This window comes from Callithrix jacchus, chromosome 19, assembly GCF_049354715.1.
Source record: "Callithrix jacchus isolate 240 chromosome 19, calJac240_pri, whole genome shotgun sequence".
In the NCBI taxonomy this organism is placed as follows: Eukaryota; Metazoa; Chordata; class Mammalia; order Primates; family Cebidae; genus Callithrix; species Callithrix jacchus.
This window is the reverse complement of record NC_133520.1, coordinates 19,887,240-19,905,425: the sequence shown is the minus strand read 5'-3', so window position 1 is coordinate 19,905,425 and position 18,186 is coordinate 19,887,240. Positions and strand designations below refer to the sequence as shown.

The following is an 18,186-nucleotide window of genomic DNA, read 5'->3' as shown; positions in this document are numbered from 1 at the left end:
GGGCTTGTGATCATTTCCCCGCCCAGGTGTCACCAGAAATGGATGGCCCCCACATTGCCACACCTGTCTCCCTAGGTTGCCCTTCTTAATCACTTCAAAACAGAACTGTCTTCCAGAGCAGCAGACAACGGGACGCTCGCAGGCAGCTCCGTCATCTCTAGCCAAGAATCATTTGGACGGGCCAGAACTGTGCTCTGGTCCCAGCCAAAGGACCCCAGTTCCAAAGTCCTGCATTGTGTGAACAAAGAGACACAAGAGAAGCCTTGCAAGTCGAGGCAAGTCAGGTTCAGAAGAAGACCATGAAAGTCAGCATCAGTGGGAAGGGCAGGGGGTGCAGAGAGGATAGGAGAGAGGGAGGAATCAGCAGCTCCTGACCTGCCGGAGCCCAGCTTTGCAAGCAGCTTTGTTGGCATAAACCCACCCATGCCTCTAGGAGGCAGCACGGATTGTCCTGATTCACAGCTCGGAAGCAGGGGCAGACAGCAAGGATAATGTGCCCGGGATCACCCCAGGCAAAACTGGGAATTTGTCTTAGTTCATTCAGGCTGCTATAACAAAACAGCACAGACAGGGTGGCTTCTAAACAACAGAAATTTGTTGCTTACAGTTCTGGAAGCTGGAAGTCCAAGATCAAGGCACTGACAAATTCCATGTCTGGTGAGGGTCTACTTCCTGGTTCCTGTATCCTCACGTGGTAGAAGGGAGGAGGGGGCTCTCTGAGACCTAATCTTTCATAACGGCACCAATCCAATTCATGAGTGCTTCACCCTCCTGACCTAATCACCCCCTAAAGGCCCCACTTTTAATACTGTTACTTTGCAGGTATGGGTTCAACAAACAAATTTGGGGGTAATACAAGCAATCAAGCCATAGCAGAGTAAAACCGAAATATCCCCAACTCTAATGTCTGCACCTCCCCTGGAAAACCACATGTAGGATCTGGCCAGGTGCAGTGGCTCACACCTGTAATCCCAGCACTTTGGGAGGCTGAGGTGGGCAGATCACCTGAGGTTGGGTGTTCGAGACGAACCTGACCAACATGTAGAAACCCCATCTCTACTAAAAATACAAAATTAGCTGGGCGTGGTGGTGAATGCCTGCAATCCCAGCTAGCTGGAGGCTGAAGCAGGAGAACCACTTGAACCTGGGAGGCAGAGGTTGTGGTGAGCCAAGATCACGCCACTGCACTCCAGCCTGGGCAACAAGAGAGAAACTCAATCTCAAAAAAAAAAAAAAAAATGCAGGATCTACTAGACAGGACGTGTGTCAGACTGAGTGCACATTCTTGGAACTGTGAGCTTGTATAAAAATTCACGTCACTGCCTTTTAACTGCACATTAACTCAAGACTCCTTTCTCCAAACCCCAGCTTTGACTACTTAGCGAATCACACAGAAATCATTATAAAGTGCTTAGAACATCAGGGCTTTCACATGGTAACTAATACTTTAACTTATTTTTATTGATACATAATATTTGTACGTATTGATAGGGTGCCCGTGCTATTTTGCTACATGCATAGAATGTGTAATATCGAGTTGGGTTATTTAGGCTATCTATCCCCTCGAGTACTTATCCTTTCTTCCTTCCCTTTCTTTTCTTTCTTTCCCTTTCTTTTTCTTTCTTTCTTTCTTCCTTTCTTTCTCTCTTTTTTTTTGACAGAGTCTCTCTCTCTCACCCAGGCTGAGTGCAGTGGCATAATCTCAGATCACTGCCGCCTCTACCTCCCAGGTTCAAGTGATTCTCCTACCTCAGCCTCCTGAGTAGCTGGGATTACAGGCACCTGCCACCACACCCAGCTAATCTTTTGTATTTTTCATAGAGATAGGGTTTCATCATGTTGACCAGGTTGGAATGACAGGCGTGGAATGAGTCATGGTGTGAATCACCATACCCGGTGTGTATTTATCATTTCTATGGGCAAACATATTTATCAAACCACCTCCATCCTCTAACATTCATTTTTTCTGATATAAGATCCTATTTGTAGGGCTGTAACAGCAAGGAGCTTTATTAATATGATGTCTAGAGCACTAGGGAGGCGCATGCTAGAGGAGGAGCAGATGTCCTCTGTGAGTTCTCCTCTATCAGGGGTCAGCTTGGATGAAATTTGGCCCCCACCTGCTTTTGTAAATAAAGTTTTGTTGGAACACTGCCACACCCATTCATCTGTGTCACATGTATGGCTGCTTTGTCACTATAGCAGCAAAGTCGAGTAGTTGCAGAACAGACTATACGGCCCACAAAGCTGAAAATGTTCACTATTTGGGCCTTTACAGAGAAAGTTTGCTGACCCCAGCTCTAGATCACGATGGGACTGCCTGTGCAGGTGCTGTGCAAGCTGTGTTCACATGGTACCTCCCGTTTTCATTCACCAGGCTCCCTTCCAACTGCAAAACTCTGTCATTCTCTGATGTAGCAGATGTGACTCAAGGCCACACCGTGCCCTTCTCCATAAAGCCCCTCAACCAACTGGGTTTCCTGCTCTTCTTCCTTCTGAAGCAAGCCTCTCTCTCCCACTGGGCCCCATGAGTCCACTCGTGAGTCCACTCATGAGTCCACTAAGCAGAGGTGCCGCCTGAGTGGAATCCGCCAGGCCCCAGGGCTGCTCTGGGTCTGCAGCAGCTCAGAGTGGGCAGAGGGCTCTCTCTGCTGTTTTCCATCAGGGCGTGTCCCATCTCAGTCTAACAGGGAGGTGCCCAGAAAACAGGTGGAGGTGAGGGCCACTTAGTCCAGGGGCCCTCTGAGCCGTTCCTTCTTGACTGGCACACACAGCTCGCTCCTTCACTTCCTCTTCCATCCGGCCTTCCAGGGAGCAGCCATGCCTTACTTCTACCGAGCTCCAGGGCCCCAGGCACACCCAGTTCCCAAGGACGCCCGGACCACCCACTCCTCAGGCCAGAGCTTTGAGCAGCTGAGGCAGGAGTGCCTGCAGAGAGGAACCCTGTTTGAGGATGCAGACTTCCCGGCCAGCAATTCCTCCCTGTTCTACAGCGAGAGGCCGCAGGTCCCATTCGTGTGGAAACGACCAGGGGTGAGTGGGGCAAGTGGGAAAGGAGCACAGGTGACGCCGAGGTCAGCAGCCCCTGAGGAGGGTGGCAAGCTCCTGGGGAGGAGGAGGTGGAAACAGGGGCTCAGGGAGGGGCCAGCTATGTTCAGTGCGACCGAGGTGCATTATCCCAGTCTACTGTGGAAAGTTGTGCAGTTTGGAGGCAGGAAATTATGTCCCTTTCCTGGGATGCTCTGCAGGGGGGACCTGGGACATCTGGCTGCACCCCCTTCCCTGCCCCAAGCTCTCTGACCTGGAGTCGGAGCGGATCTTGTCAGCAGGTGATGGGCATGAATCAAAACCTTGTCCACAAGGACAGGCAGTCCCTCCCCACTCCCAGTGTGTGTGGTAACTCTGAGATCACGTGTGAACAGTGCTCCGTGGCTTCAGGCCCAGAGCCGAGGGTGCTCAGTGTGGATGGATGATTGGCTCGGCAAGTTCTCAGCAACTGTGAGACAGATGGAATACAAAAGCAGGAATGCTGTCTCCAGAACCATGCATCCCCCTTTCCCAGAGATCGGCATGAACAGTGCCCCACCCCTGACAGTCTGGAGGTGTCATTCCAGGAGGCACCAGCTGGTTGCTGGGTCCCAAGAGGCGCCAGCTTGTACCTGAGATGCCATGTCAATATTTGCAATGCTGGGTTAGTCAGGGCTCTATCTCTGACCCAGCGCCAGCTTGACTGGCTTCCATTCCCTCCAGGTGGGTACGGACCTGGGAGTGGCTCCTGTGGGTTCAGGTTGCTTTTGGGCAAGGAGGGGTGATACAAGGGATGCTGGTCCTGCACATGAGAGCCTAAGCGCCCATCTCATTCTTCTGCTCACTTGTCTCATGCCTATAGTCATATCACAACCTCCCTGAGTCTCAGTCTCCTCACCTGTAAAATGGGAACAATGATAACTAACACAGGCCAATGGCTAGCACACAGGAGGTTTCCAGTACATTACAGCTGTTGTCACATTATTACTATTACTGCTGTTGTTATCGTCATTGTGAAGATGATTAGCTCTGAGTCTCATCTTACACGTGAATAGCAAAGGACTGGCCATAACCACCTCCTATCTCCCAACGTTAAAATAATGTTGATGATTTTAAATAGATGCTTTTTTTTTTTTTTGGTAATGCACATACACAAAATTCTGGGATCTTCAGAGGCAGGGCCAAAGTGAGCCTGAGTGGCTCTTTCTGAAGTGGTAAGGGTTTTATTGCTATTTCCTGTGGTAGGCAGTGTAGGGTGTATGTGTGTGCATGCACTTGTGTGTGTACGTATGTGACCATGGGTGCGTACGCATGTGATTGTGTGTGTATGTATGTGACTGTGTCACTGTGCACATGTGCATGCACATGCATAAATGCATATGCATGCGTGTGTGGGTGTAGGTGACCACACACATCGGCACGCAGGTGGCTTGATCTTCACCTGCTGGGTAATCGGTGGCCCTTTCGGAGTTGGGGTGAAAGCTCCCAAGCACCTTCCTTCCCACAACCTGAAGGCACGCTATGATCGGTTTTGGTTCTCTGCATATGGCCAGTAGCAGTGCAAGGTAAGGGCACTGGCAGATCACCTGGGGTTGCACTTGACAGACGGGATTAGTAGATAATGCTCTGCTAAGTAAGAAATAGGACATTTCCAAAATAAAAAAGCAGAAGTTACAAGACATAAAGTAGTCACCTCTGAGAGGCTCCACCCATACCCCTTAGGTCTCCCTGTGCTTATTTCCAGCCTCAACACACAAACAAATGGGCATGTGGGCAGCTGCCCCAGGCTACAGGCTATGGGTGCATTTTTAACTATGGCCAGAGATTTCCCTGCAGTTGAAGTCAGGAGTCCTGGGGAATAGAATTCCAGAGAAGTTAATCTCCTGGGTCCCCGGGGATCAGAGTCCATGGCCAGAAGCAGCAGCTCTTTCTGTTCGATCCAGGGTGTCGTACAAATATTAATGTTCTCCACAGGCACTTGATATGCAAAGGTTGGAAGCACTTTTTCTCTTCCTGAAAATGGGGACAATAATGCAACTTACGTGGTCCTTGTGAGGGTCAGCTGCATTACCATGAGTAGAGCACTTAGCACAGAGCCTGGCGTGTAAATAATCAGTGCCGGTCCTTGTTCTTTCTACTGTTGTAACTGGAATCCAACACTATCGTCTCCTGATTCTAGGAGGGCCCCAATATTATTTTTATTTTCTTTAAGTTCTGGGGCACATGTGCAAATCATGCTGGATTGTTGCATTGGTATACACGTGCCATGGGGGTTTGCTGCATCCATGCCCCTGTCATCTATATTAGGTATTTCTCCTAATGTTATCCCTCCCCAATTCCCCCACCCTCTGCTATCCCTCCGCTAGCCCCCACCCCCTGACAGGCCACGGTGTGTGATGTTCCCCTCCCTGTGTCCATGTGTTCTCACTGTTCAACACCCACTTATGAGTGAGAACATGCGGTGTTTGGTTTTCTGTTCTTGTGTCAGTTTGCTGAGAATGATGGTTTCCAGATTCATCCATGTCCCTGCAAAGAACGTGAACTCATCCTTTCTTATGGCTGCATAATATTCCATGGTGTCCATGTGCCACATTTTCTTTACCCAGTCTACCATTCATGGGCATTTGGGTTGGGATTGCAGATTATCATTTCTGCAGTCTGTATTGATATCACCTAGTTTAAAGTATAATCTGTGCTCTACAAGTCACCTATGTTTTGTCAAAGTTAGAATTCTCCAAGGTAAAAGCTGGACACACAAACCAGCATGGAGAGCATCTTTGTCTCGCCTTCAGAAGTCTTCTCCCCTGGGACCACGGCCACCAAGGCCTGCCCAGAAACTCTAGAGTCCCAGATCTCAGCAGCAAGGGGCTGTCTGCCTTAATATTAGCTCCTCTGGCGTTGCCCCAAATGCTGGGTAAGGCCTTAATCCGCACATCAGAGCCCTTCATACACAACAGCCCTGCAAAGATGTACCCCCGAACTGCCACCCAGCCCATGCCCCTGTACCAGCCCTCTGTCCCTTCCTCATCCCCCTGTCTGCATCCAGGCTGGACCCTTTATTGATCTTCACCCAGGTCTACTGTGTTACTGTCATTCCCATGGACTTGTTTTCAGACTCTGTTCTGGCCTTTCCTTTATTTGCAACTGAGATTGTCCCTCTGGTCTGGTTCTCACTCCCACACCCCTATCAGTTTCTTATTTAGGGGAGTTAGAGGCTTTGCCTCATATCTTACAGACTTCTGTAAAATCAGGGGCAAAAGGGCTGGGGATGAGCATGGAGATTCTTTGTGCAGCATGGAGGTGCGGGGGGTTGGAGGGTAGCAGGCCCCAGGGAAATCCCAAGCGTTGCCAGGTTCCCTGCAGACCTCTATGGCTGGGGCATTGTTTGCAGTGGGGCTCAGCATTATGCAGTGCATGTCTCAGCAGCCCGTGGGACCGCGGGGCAGGGCAGCCCTCCTCACCAGCACCACCTTCTTGTCAAACACAGCTGTGTTTGGGGAGGGTGGGCAGAGCATACAGCCAAGGGGACATTGGAGGGCAGCAGACAGCCAGACTTGCCCTTAAGGGAACCCAGGGCAAGGAGTACATTGAGGGGGGTGACTTGGGGAACTGGCTGGGAGAGGCAGAGAGGGTGATAGGCTTAACCTGGAGAGAAGGTGAGATCACCCCCAGGTCTCATGCAAGGGGCTGTGTACCTGAGTGTAAGTGGGTACACAGAAAGAGGAGCAGGGGGTGTCATGTAGGATCTCCCAGCCTGATGGGGAGCAGCCACCATGTGGTCCAGCCCTCCCTGTCTGCCTGTACCCATCTGTTTTTGGCCAGGCAACTCCTCCCCCACTTCTCAGTGTCAACCCAGGACACCTCCCCGAAGGTGCCCACACCCCTCTAGCCCATGTGAACAACCCCCCCAGCAGACTGTGCACAGAGTGGCATGTGACCACAACCTCTTCTGCATGGTGAGCTTGCCCTTCCCTGTGCTGCTCCCCTGACCTCCAGGAGGGGTTGTCAGTTATTCTGGGAGAGCCGCAAAGGCCCCATGGCCTCCACAGTGCTGGGCACACAACAGGGACTGACACACAACTATGAATGGCATCACCAGACCTTGCTAGAAATGTGGCTTTTCTTCACTAAAAGGCTATGTGAAAGAAGGAAAGAAAGAAAGAAAAAGAAAGAAAGAAAGAAGAAAGAGGGAAGGAAGAAAGAAAGAAAGAGGGAAGGAAGGAGGGAGGGAGGAGGGGAGAAAGAGAGGAAGAGAGAAAGAAAGGGAGGAGGAAGGGAATGAAACAGAAGGGAGGGAGGAAGGAAGGAAGGAAGAAAAAAAAGAAAGAGGCTTTTATTTTTGTAATTATCCACTGTGCTTAGCAGAGGAAAGTCTGTGTCTTCAGCTGAGCCCTGATGATGTGCAAGGTAAATAGAACAGGTCCTGAAAGCAAACATCTCGGGTGCACGGCCCTTAGTGCTCCAGGAAAACCACCTGCTGGTAGGGCGGTGGGGCAGGGGAGTCTGCATGCCTCCCTCGGGGATTCAGGCATCTCTAGGCAGCAGTCTGGATTCACTTCAGGTTTGTCAAGACCCCTGCAACTCAGATGCCTCTGATCATCCTGTCACAGGACTGTAGCTTCAGGTAAACCTCATCCTCATGGCCTCCCAAACAACATTTCACAGGAACAAATGTGCATCCAGGATCAACATGCACGTGCAGGACACTCATGCATAGACAATGCTCCTAGGTGCACATGCAACCAGCACACATGTGGAGCATGCATAGGCACACACATGTACCACACCTGGGCACACACGCCAAGGCGAGTCACAGGCACCTTACACAGGTGGGCATGTGGCCTATCAGCATACACACCAATCCCGGGCACCTAACCCAGGCCCATGGCCCAGCAGTCCCTTCCACACATGTGTCCGCAGAACCACCTGTGACTGGCACATGTGCACACCAATTCCAGAAACACTGACCCACAGAGGAGTCGGTCACTCATGCAGGCACTTCCCAGTTTATACCGGATGGCTAATTTGTGTTTACTTGGTGGGAGTTTCCGAGTTTTCTCCTTTTGTGTTTTTATCCTCGTTGGGTGAGATTTGATTTAAAACAAAAACACAATTCTGAACAAAACAACCAATTGCAAGACAGGAGCTGAAAGGTGGTGGCAGCTGCAGGCACATTTGGTATGGTTAGCAGGGCCAGGCCTGAGGAAGGCTGGGGGAGGGGAGGGGCAGGGAGGATGGGAAGGAGGCAAGCATCCGGGAACAGCCCAGAGCCAGCACAGCCTGCTGGGCAGGGATCTGTGGCTTCTGGAGTCCGTTTTATGCCCGCTTGAGGAGTGAGTAGCATTGGCAGTGGGGACATTGCTTGTCAGGGTGATCCCCTGGCAGGGGCTAGGCAATCAAGACAGGGAGGGCTTGGGGGACTCCTGGGGTTCCCTTTGGGGCAGGCACATTCTGCAACAAGTCTAGAATGTCTGAGCTGGTGGCAGATGAGGACACAGACGTGAGAAGTTAAATGGCCCACCCTGAGCCCCACTGCTGAGAGGGGCAGGCTATTGCTGGGACTCTATCAAGGCCCACTAACATGGTCCTGGCTCGCACTGTCCCTCTGGGCTCAGCTGGGAGCCACCTGCAAACTCCTAGGCTAGCGAGGTGGAGGAGGAAGAACAGCAGTGAGCCTCCTACAGAGGGGAGGGGCCCGCACAGGCAAGCCAGGACCCAGCACTTAGCAGCCACCCCACCTTCACTGCCTTTCCTGCCACCGTGGAGATCAGGCTCACTTAATGAAAAGGCTCCAAGGCTACCTGGAGCTGGGGGTGGAAATGCAAAGATGTGTGAGACACGGCGGAGAAGGGGCTGGCATTCGGGAGGTCCTTACCTCTGCTGGGCCTGGGGTTTTGGTGCATCTAAAAACAAACACCCAGTGTTCTTCGGAAATTCTTCTGGCCAAGCTTTCTTGAATATTTTAGACACTAACGCTGCACATAGCTCTCTCTGGGCAGGTGCCCTTGGTGTCTGGCACTCCTCCAGGCTGGCATGTCCTGGGGGATGCAGAGAGAGCACCACACTCGAAGCTTGTCTTGGTGCTGAGAATCCCCTTGACTTCAGAGAAATCTCTGTCCTGCCTTTGATTCTTTGGGACACAAGATCAGAGGAGAGGCAGGGTCCTGAGAAGTCTGGGGAAGACAATTCAAAGCAGACATCTCCCGGGGAAGGTGGTGAAGCTTGAGCTCACCCAAGGCGTCTGCCCAGACATTGCTGGAACCTTCCACCTCCAGGCCAGGCCCCTCCTCAGTCCTGGTGCCTGGAAAAGCGGGAAGAGGTGGGAAAAATCCTTTACTCCTCTGCAGGCCCCAGCCCAGTGAACTCAGCAAACATGCATTGCTGTCGCAGGATTGGCTGTTTCCTCTCCCAGGACTTGCCCCATCCCACCACCTTCCCTCTCCATCCTTGCTCTTCTCTCTCCTGATATATGGTTTGTCTCTTCCTCAGAGGCAATTTGCAAAACTCTCCTGAACAAAACAACCACTTCTGGGAGGTGGTGGCAGCTGCAGGCACAGTGGGTGCAGTGGGTGAGGCTAGGCCCAAGACAGGTTGGGAGAAAGGTGGGGCAGAAGGATGGGACAGGGTGGGGCTTCTGCGATCACCGCCCTCGCGTCCAGGGCAGCTCCATGAGGGCAGGGGTTTTCCCTCTCTCTTTGCTGTTTTCCAGTGCCAGGAATGGAGCCCAGCAACTCAAAACGTGGAAGAATATGTGAATTTCATAAGATTGCTTTCTACACCTTTTTGTTTTGTAAATATCTCTCCATATTGCATATGTGTATATTGATATGTACTAATGATTAGATTAATACACATAGTGTATGTGCTTATGTGTAATGTAGAATGATATGTACGCATACATATATGTCTAATGCACTTCGGTGAACCATATGAGAGATGTGTGCATCTCTCTATATGGTATAGATACATAAAAGTTTACCTAAGTGCATATCTAAAAAAAGACACAGCAGGCAGTGTGGCATGTGTCTTTAACTTCAATACCTTGGAATGCCAAGGCAGGAGAATCATTTGAGGCCAGGACTTTGAAGCCAGCCTGGGCAACATAGCAAGACCCCTATCTCTACAAAAAGAATTAAAAATTAGCTGGGCGTGGTGATTCACACCTGTAGTCCCAGTTACCTGGGAGGCTGAAGGGAAAGGATGGCTTGAGCACAGAAGGTCAAGTCTGTAGTGAGCTATGATCATGTCACTGCACCCCAGACTGGGCAGCAGAGCAAGACTCTGTCTCTTAAACTATATATATTTGGTATCCACTGGTGGGGAAGGGTTATATAAAGAAAGAAATGGAGAAGCTGGGTAGGTGGGGAGTGGGTTCAGTCCAAGGCCCCAGCCTGTGGTGCATGTAATACTCACCTTGCTGAAACTCAGAGAGGTCACAGAGCTCACAGCTGGGGTGACCTAGCCCAGTGCCTGAGTGAGCACAGGAATCCTCGGTGTGTGCCTGGATGTCCCACTTTATGGCCAGGTGCGGCCTGAGTGTCTTTGGCCAGAGGTTGGTGCTGAGTGCTGCTCAGGAGGCAGGACCTCTCCCTGGGGGAGATTTACCAAAGATGAGCCCAGGCTTGTCCAGAGTGAAGAGAGGGGGCAGCCTTTTACATCCACCTGGCCCTCGTAGGGGTAAAGAATCAAGCACGGGAAAGCCCTCTGCCCCAAGAGAGCAGAGAGACCCTGAGCCCGCCCTCTCATGGTGGCTTGCAGCATGGTGGCCTCAGCCTAATAACACTCTCATTCCTCCAGGAAATCGTTAAAAACCCGGAATTCATTATCGGAGGGGCCACCAGGACTGACATCTGCCAGGGGGAGCTGGGTGAGTGTGAAGGGATGGAGCATGGTGAGAGGGAAGCTGGGTTGCTGGGACAGGAGAGCAGCTGCAGCATGGGGTCCCTGAGGAGCCAAGAGGCACGGGGCTGGGGGAGCAACACTGCTTCAGCCTCTGCTTCCTTGCTCCATCTGAAGGGAGTCCAGTGGCCTCAAGCCTCATGGAACCCTTCACGAGGAATGGAGTTCTTCATCCCATTCCTCTAGAGTCAGACATGCCTCTGATGTGGGGCTCCCAGCCCTAGAGTCTACAGAGGAGAGTGACACCCAGCAGCATGGCCAGGCTTTCCGGCACCACCACAGTAGTGGACACCTGCACACATGCCAGGCAGTCTGGTCAGCACACATTGTCTCATTTCATTTACCCAACCCACGCTCCTAACATCACAGATGAGGAAACAGAGGCTGAGGAAGGCTAAGTAACTTGTCCAAGGTCACAGAGGTAGGAGATAGGCAATCAGGGTTTGAACCTAGGCAGTCCAGCCGCAGAGCCGTTGCTGCGAACTTCCTCTTGAGGAGCATACCCTGGGGAACTGCTCCCAGCAATCTACTCTCCCTCCTGCAATTGACCTGAGTGTGCCTCAAGTCACTCAAATTGGGTCCTGCATTTTAGGATTTAATCCAACTGGGCTGGGTTTACCTTTATTCTATCTATAAAAAAGAGAGAGAGACTTTCTTAAAAAAGAAAAATGCCAGTGAAATCAGCCGAGAGTAAACCACTGCATGCTTATGCAGACCCTGACTTGTTTATAGCTGAGCTTGTCACTCTGGTCTCTTGGTTAAGAAAGGCCATGCTGGAACCTCCATGCTGAGCAACTACGCTACCCTAAACACAGGATCCAAAGTCCCAAACCTAGACTGATGATAGTTAATTAGCAGATAAACAATTGAGACAGAAAGAGAGAGGCAGAGAGAGAAGCAGATGGATAGATAGAAACATAGATAATAAGTAGTAGATGACAGGTAGAAAATGGATGCATAATAAGATAGATAACTAGATTGATAGGTTGATTGACTGATAGATCGTACAAAATAAATAGATAACAATAGATAGATAATAGATAAATAATGATAGGAAGGTAGGTGGTAAATATATGCATGGATAGGTGTAGATGGATGATGGACAGAACTACAGCTGACCCGTTAACAACATGAGTTTGAACTGTGCAGGACCACTTATAAGTGGATTTTTTTTTTTCAACAAAGCACAGATAGAAAATACCATATTCCAGGCCAAGTGCGATGGCTAACACCTGTAATCCCAGCACTTTGGGAGGCCAAGGCTGGATAATTGCTTGAACCAAGGAGTTTGAGACCAATCTGGGCAACATAGTGAGACCTCATCTCTACTAAAAATTAAAATGGAAAAACTAGCCAGGCTTGGTGGTGTGTGACCATAGTTTCAGCTACTTTGGAGGCTGAAGTGGGAGGATCACTTGAGCCTGGGAAGTTGAGGCTACAGTGAGCTGAGATTGTGCCACTGTACTCCAGCCAGGGTAACAGAGTAAGACACTGTCTCAAACAAACAAAAAAGAAAAAAAGGAAGGGAGAAAGGAAAGAAGGAAGAAAGGGAAGGAGGGAGGGGGGAGGGGGAAGGAGGGGAGGGAGCGGGGAGAGAGGGAGCGCCAAGGGAGGGAGGGAGGGAGGGAATATACTATTTCAGGATTTGAAATCCACATGTACATAGGGCTGATTGGTATAGGCAGATTGCACAGGGCTTACTGTTGTACTTGAGTATGCACAGATTTTGGTATATAGAAGGGTCCTCAACAAATCCCCCATGTATACCAAGGGACAACTGTATATATTCTAGATATAATGTAGACTTTTCAAAATGTTTATGTTCCAGTGGTCCTTCCCTAGGCGATCCTCCCTCCCACCACCCACCTCTCCCCTTCCTCCTCTGCCTCCCTTCCCCTCCACCCTGTAGTCCTCCATTGCTATCCAATAGCAAATCATTCTACCGGCTCCTTTGTTTTTCAAAGTTTTGGTTTGTCACATTGGCATAAACATATATTTCGAGTTACAACCTTATATCTTACCTTAGTGGATGGTTGATTCTAAATATTATTTTCTAACATTTTTTTTTTTTTTGAGACGGAGTTTCACTCTTGTTACCCAGGCTGGAGTGCAATGGTGTGATCTTGGCTCACCGCAACCTCCGCCTCCTGGGTTCAGGCAATTCTCCTGCCTCAGCCTCCGGAGTAGCTGGGATTACAGGCACGCGCCACCGTGCCCAGCTAATATTTTTGTAGTTTTAGTAGAGATGGGGTTTCACCATGTTGACCAGGATGGTCTCAATCTCTTGACCTTGTGATCCACCCGCCTCGGCCTCCCAAAGTGCTGGGATTACAGGCATGATCCACTGCGCCTGGCCATTTTCTAACACTTTTACCACAACCAAGTACTGTACATGGCATATATGTGTTATAAAGAATAACAAGAAAATGAACAGCCGTGACCTGTTGCCACCCACAGTGAGAACTAGAACATCTGTCTGGGTGCAGTGCTCACACCTGGAATCCCAGCACTTTGGGAGGGTGAGGTGGGAAGATCTCTTGAGCCCAAGAGTTTTAGACTGGCCTGGGCAACATAGCAAGACCACATCTCTATCAAAAAAAGAAGAGAAAGAACTAGAACAGCATCAAGGCATGCTGTTATCTGACAGGGGGAGCTAGGTGAGTGTGAGGGGATGGAACATGGCGAGGGAGGCTGGGTCGCGGGATCAGGAGAGCAACCACAGCAGGGGGTCCCTGAGAACCTCAGAGGCATAGGGTTCTCCCCTGCAGTGAGCCGAGATCCTGCCACTGCACTCCAGCCTGCTCCTCACGCTAGTGCCCTCTGCTCTGTACCACCCAGACAGCCGAGCAACATGCTGACCCACAGAGGGCACTTCTCCAGGCACAGCTGGGTGGCCAGCCCCATCCATTTGCCCAGGCCCAACAGAGAGAAAAGCAGTCTTGTTTTATTGCTGAGTTTTTTTCCTTTCTTTTAAATTGTATAAATAACACTGGCTTCTCAATCTCCCCCTCCAAAAGTTCAGGGCATTTCTAGCTGAATACCCGTGAAGTGTTGAGTTCTCAGGCCAGGAAGCAATCATTTTCCTCAACTGGACAAAGTTAAAGCTTGAAGGAGGGCTGGGGAAGGTCAGCCCACAGCTGAGTTCACTCTATTAGACTCCTGCTGGCCTGGCCGCCTGGAGCTGAAAGCAGACACTGAGTCTCTCCTTATCTTCGTATCTTCTGTGTGGCACAAGGTCTGCCACCCTAGAGGCACTTGGTAAAGTCTGTGAACAATGGTCCTGCTGGCTCCAGCCAGGTCACCCTAGTAGCATCTCCCAAAGCTGACCCGAGGCTCCCGAAGACCAGCAGATGCATTAGACACCAATTCTTCTGTGCCCCAGCTAAGGCTGGGGTGGCTTGTACTCTGCTGACACCTCCCACAAAGCCAGAACCAGGGCGATTCAGAAGTAGTTTTCCAAATGTTCGTCCCTGGCGAGTCTCTCTTGCCTGTGTAAAATAGCCAGAAAGGGGCCATATTACAATGTCCCAACCCCAGTGGTACACAGTGCTTTCCAGAAATGTGAACTCAGAAACTGCCAGCTGAGTGTGATGGGCTCTTAGGTTCCAATGACGTTGGTGTTGTCTACTGAAATGAATCTGGATAAAGCCGAGGGGTCCTGTTGGATCAATGGATCCTTTCAGGTATCTGCTTACACAGGCAGCATCTGAGATGCAGTGAGGCACATGCCAGACACGAGTCCACACTCAGCGTGGGCGGAGGAATGCATCAAGGATGTTTGACTTCACTTTCAGTTTTCTTCCGGAAGACACAGCTGGGAAGTTCTCACCAGTGGACCTCAGAGGTACCACTATCTGTAATTAGGCTGAGTCTGAGTTGAGGCTACAGGGGCTATTTCTAACCACCCTCCCAAGCACTGCAGAACAGTTTGGGCTGCAGCTACAAAATGCCTGCTCACCAAGCCCACGCTAACACTGATGTGTGCAGCCTCGGGCCTCTGGAAAGGAAGTTGCTGGAATTCACAGAGCTGATGCATCACGCAGCCATGTGTCTGAAACCCAAGTAAGCAAATCCTGTAACAGTGCCAAGAAGGCAACAGCTGTTTATGATAGACTGGGCAGAAGAGCAATAAAGGGAACAGAAGGGGAGGGGACTTGTCAGGGTCCCATCTGTTTTTAAACAGGTAGAAAAGACGTGGCCACATCTGGAACTCCCCGCATCCCCTTCTGGCACAGAGTTTTCCTATTTGCTGTGAAATAGCAATGAAAACTGATTTATGGCTTTCATTTTGCAGGAGACTGCTGGCTATTAGCCGCCATCGCCTCCCTTACGCTTAATCAAAAAGCACTGGCCAGAGTCGTCCCCCAGGACCAAAGCTTTGGCCCTGGTTATGCCGGGATATTCCATTTCCAGGTAAGAGGCAGCCCTGGGCCAGTGGGTTTACCTCTTTGGGGCTCAGCATAATGCCAGGTGCATTTTCCCACTGCCTGGTAACACTGGAAAAAATGGCATCGGATCTGTGTGACATATGGTCCTAAACCACGCCAAAGCCACACTTTATGATGGAATAACAGCGAAATACCTCCGAAGAATGTTAATGGCATTGCATGGTGAATCCTTATGGAACGTAGATGTAAAACTGTAAGTGATGTTTTGGCCAGTCTGGAGGTCTACATGTGAAGGGTTTTATTTTTTGGAGTTTCTGGTGCTTTAAGCACAAACTCACTAAACTGATTATACCTCCAGGAAACTGGTTGATTCCTCATAAACTGAGAGGGGCTCCTTGTGGAAGAAATGTAAATTTGGGGACCTTGAGGGAATTTTAAAAAAATATATATTTTTTATTTTTAAAAAAATAAAAACTGAGAAAAACACTAAAAAAAATAAAAACTAAAAAATATATTTTATTTTTTTTAAAATACAAACTGAGAAAAACATGGACAGCCGCTGCTGGAGTCCTGTGTGGCCCGCAAACCCTCAGTTCAGGTGCTCATCGTGCCCCCAGGAGGCCGTTTCCTGCCCCTTCACCTCCACTTTCTATCCCTCTACTCTCTCATCTACCCCCATCCTTACAGAGGGTTCAATCAGACACTGAAGCTTGTCCCTTGTACTTAGGCAGGTCACCTCAGGCAGTTTTCTTGGTGACACTAAGCCCGTCTACACTCATCTGAACAAAGGAGACACTGACCTTCCCTGCGGGCTTCCTGTAGAGCTGCGTCACATCACACGCGGAGCCGGCACAGAGCCAGGCCCTGAGCCCGCATTCCTTTACCCTCTACCCCCGGTAGTGTCACCTTCTCCTGACTCACAGGCTACCACTCAGGGCCAGCGTGTTCCTTCCATCCCTGAGGCCTGCAATCTGATAAGCAGAGGTACTCTCAAGTCCAGTCACCAATCTCACAGACATGTTTCAAAGGCATAGACAGCAAGCAGGCCATGTGTAGTCAGGAAGTTCGCTGTTCCCAAGGTTCAGGCCTCCTGCGCCCACCGGGGACAGAATCACTTTGGGGTCTAGGGAAACTCTACTGCTGCTCTCCCCTAGACCTGCCACCACCTGGCTATCTCCCCTCCCTCCTGTGACTTCTGCTGAGACCACAGCCTTGGCTTGATGGTGGCCCCAGGAGCCGACCTTTCCCCAGTTCTCTTGAACACACCAGGGTGGCAGTGTTGGGGGTGTTTAAGCTCAGAAAATCCAGCAGAACTGCTGCCTTTACCGGAACCACCAACATCTGATCTTGGGCTTCCCAAGGAAATAGTGTTGTTGTCCCTGGAATGTCACAGCTGGGAGGGGCCATGGCAATCCCCTGACCCTGTCTCCTCATTTGACCCCTGAGGACTCTGAGCCCCAGGGAGTGGAAGTGGCTGATCCAAGGTCACAAATCAGTAAGTTGCCAAGCCAGCTCTAGAACTCAGGGGTTCTGGCTCCAGCATCCTTTTGTGCCCCCAGAGATCAGGTGGGGTGGGACTGTTGGTGCCTGTCAGTCCCACAATAATAATACTCTGCCTGCTGCCCTCCTTGGCCTCCTGGGAAGCAGAGCGTTGGAAATAAATCTACCTCCTTCACACTTCTCTTCCACCCCTCAGCCACAGTACAGGTGTGTGGGTGCTAGGTAGTTAGCAGAGCCTTCTGGCCTGGCAAATACATCTCTCCTGACTCGCAGGCACCCTGAGCCGGTCCCTCTGCAAGGAAGACCAGCCCTGATGCTCCTCCCCACCCCTCCCTTGCTCAGGAAACCCAAGGCCCAGGCCTGGACTTGAAACAACTATCTCAACTGTGCCTCAGTCCAATTGAAGCTGGGAATAGCCCCAAGAGTGGGAAGCCCCACAGGGGAAGTCCAGCTGAGGCAGGTGACAGGAATCTTCCTTAACACACACACACACATACACATGCGCATGCACACACACATACACATACACACACACGCACACACACATACACACATACACATGCACACACACATGCGCGTACATACACACATACACACACCCACCATACACTTGCGCACATGCGCACACACATACACACACACGTGCGTGTGTGCGCACATATGCACATACACATGCACACACACATACACATGCAAGCACGCGCACACACATACGTGCACACGCACATGCGCACACACGCGCACACACACATGTGTGCGCGCACACAGACACATATACATACACACATGCACGTGCACACACATGCGCACACACATACGTGCACACACATACAATGCACGCACACGCGCATGCAGGCACACATACATATACACATGCACGCACACATACACATGCACGCACACACGCATACACACATATACATGCATGCACACACATACACATATACACACGCATACACATACAGACACACATACACACACACACACACACCCTCAGCCACACTATGGCTGAGTCTTCTGATAGGGATTGAATCACTGATGCAGCAAGATGCCCAGGATGACACAGCAAAACTGTAAATAAATGGCTCCCCAAACCACTGTGCCTACCCTCCTCTTTCGACCTCTTTCTTCTTACTCTTCAAGGTTACCTTAGGATCGCTCTCAGGCCAATGGAACCAGAAAGAATGGGGAGAAGGTGGGGCCCTGGAGCATACACAGAGAAACTACACAAGGTCCTTGACTCATTCCAACCTCCCTCCTGTTCCCAGCAGACCACACACAAGCTCATGTACATGTATACATATGGCATATATATGCTCAAAGACACACCTGTGTATATGCACTTGCAAACACGTGTGCATACATGCATGCA

The 18,186-nt window shown here is 50.5% G+C and overlaps 1 protein-coding gene across 1 annotated transcript in view; it reads left to right on the top strand.

Moving 5' to 3' along the window:
• The first annotated feature begins 2,744 nt into the window (after positions 1–2,744).
• Positions 2,745–18,186, top strand: part of CAPN9 (calpain 9) — a 56,155-nt gene continuing 40,713 nt past the window's right edge. The window contains exons 1-3 of the mRNA XM_002760907.6: positions 2,745–3,033; positions 10,825–10,894; positions 15,221–15,339. Coding sequence (XP_002760953.5) covers positions 2,821–3,033; positions 10,825–10,894; positions 15,221–15,339 — 402 coding nt within the window. The 5' untranslated portion in view covers positions 2,745–2,820. The remainder of the gene's footprint in view (positions 3,034–10,824; positions 10,895–15,220; positions 15,340–18,186) is intronic.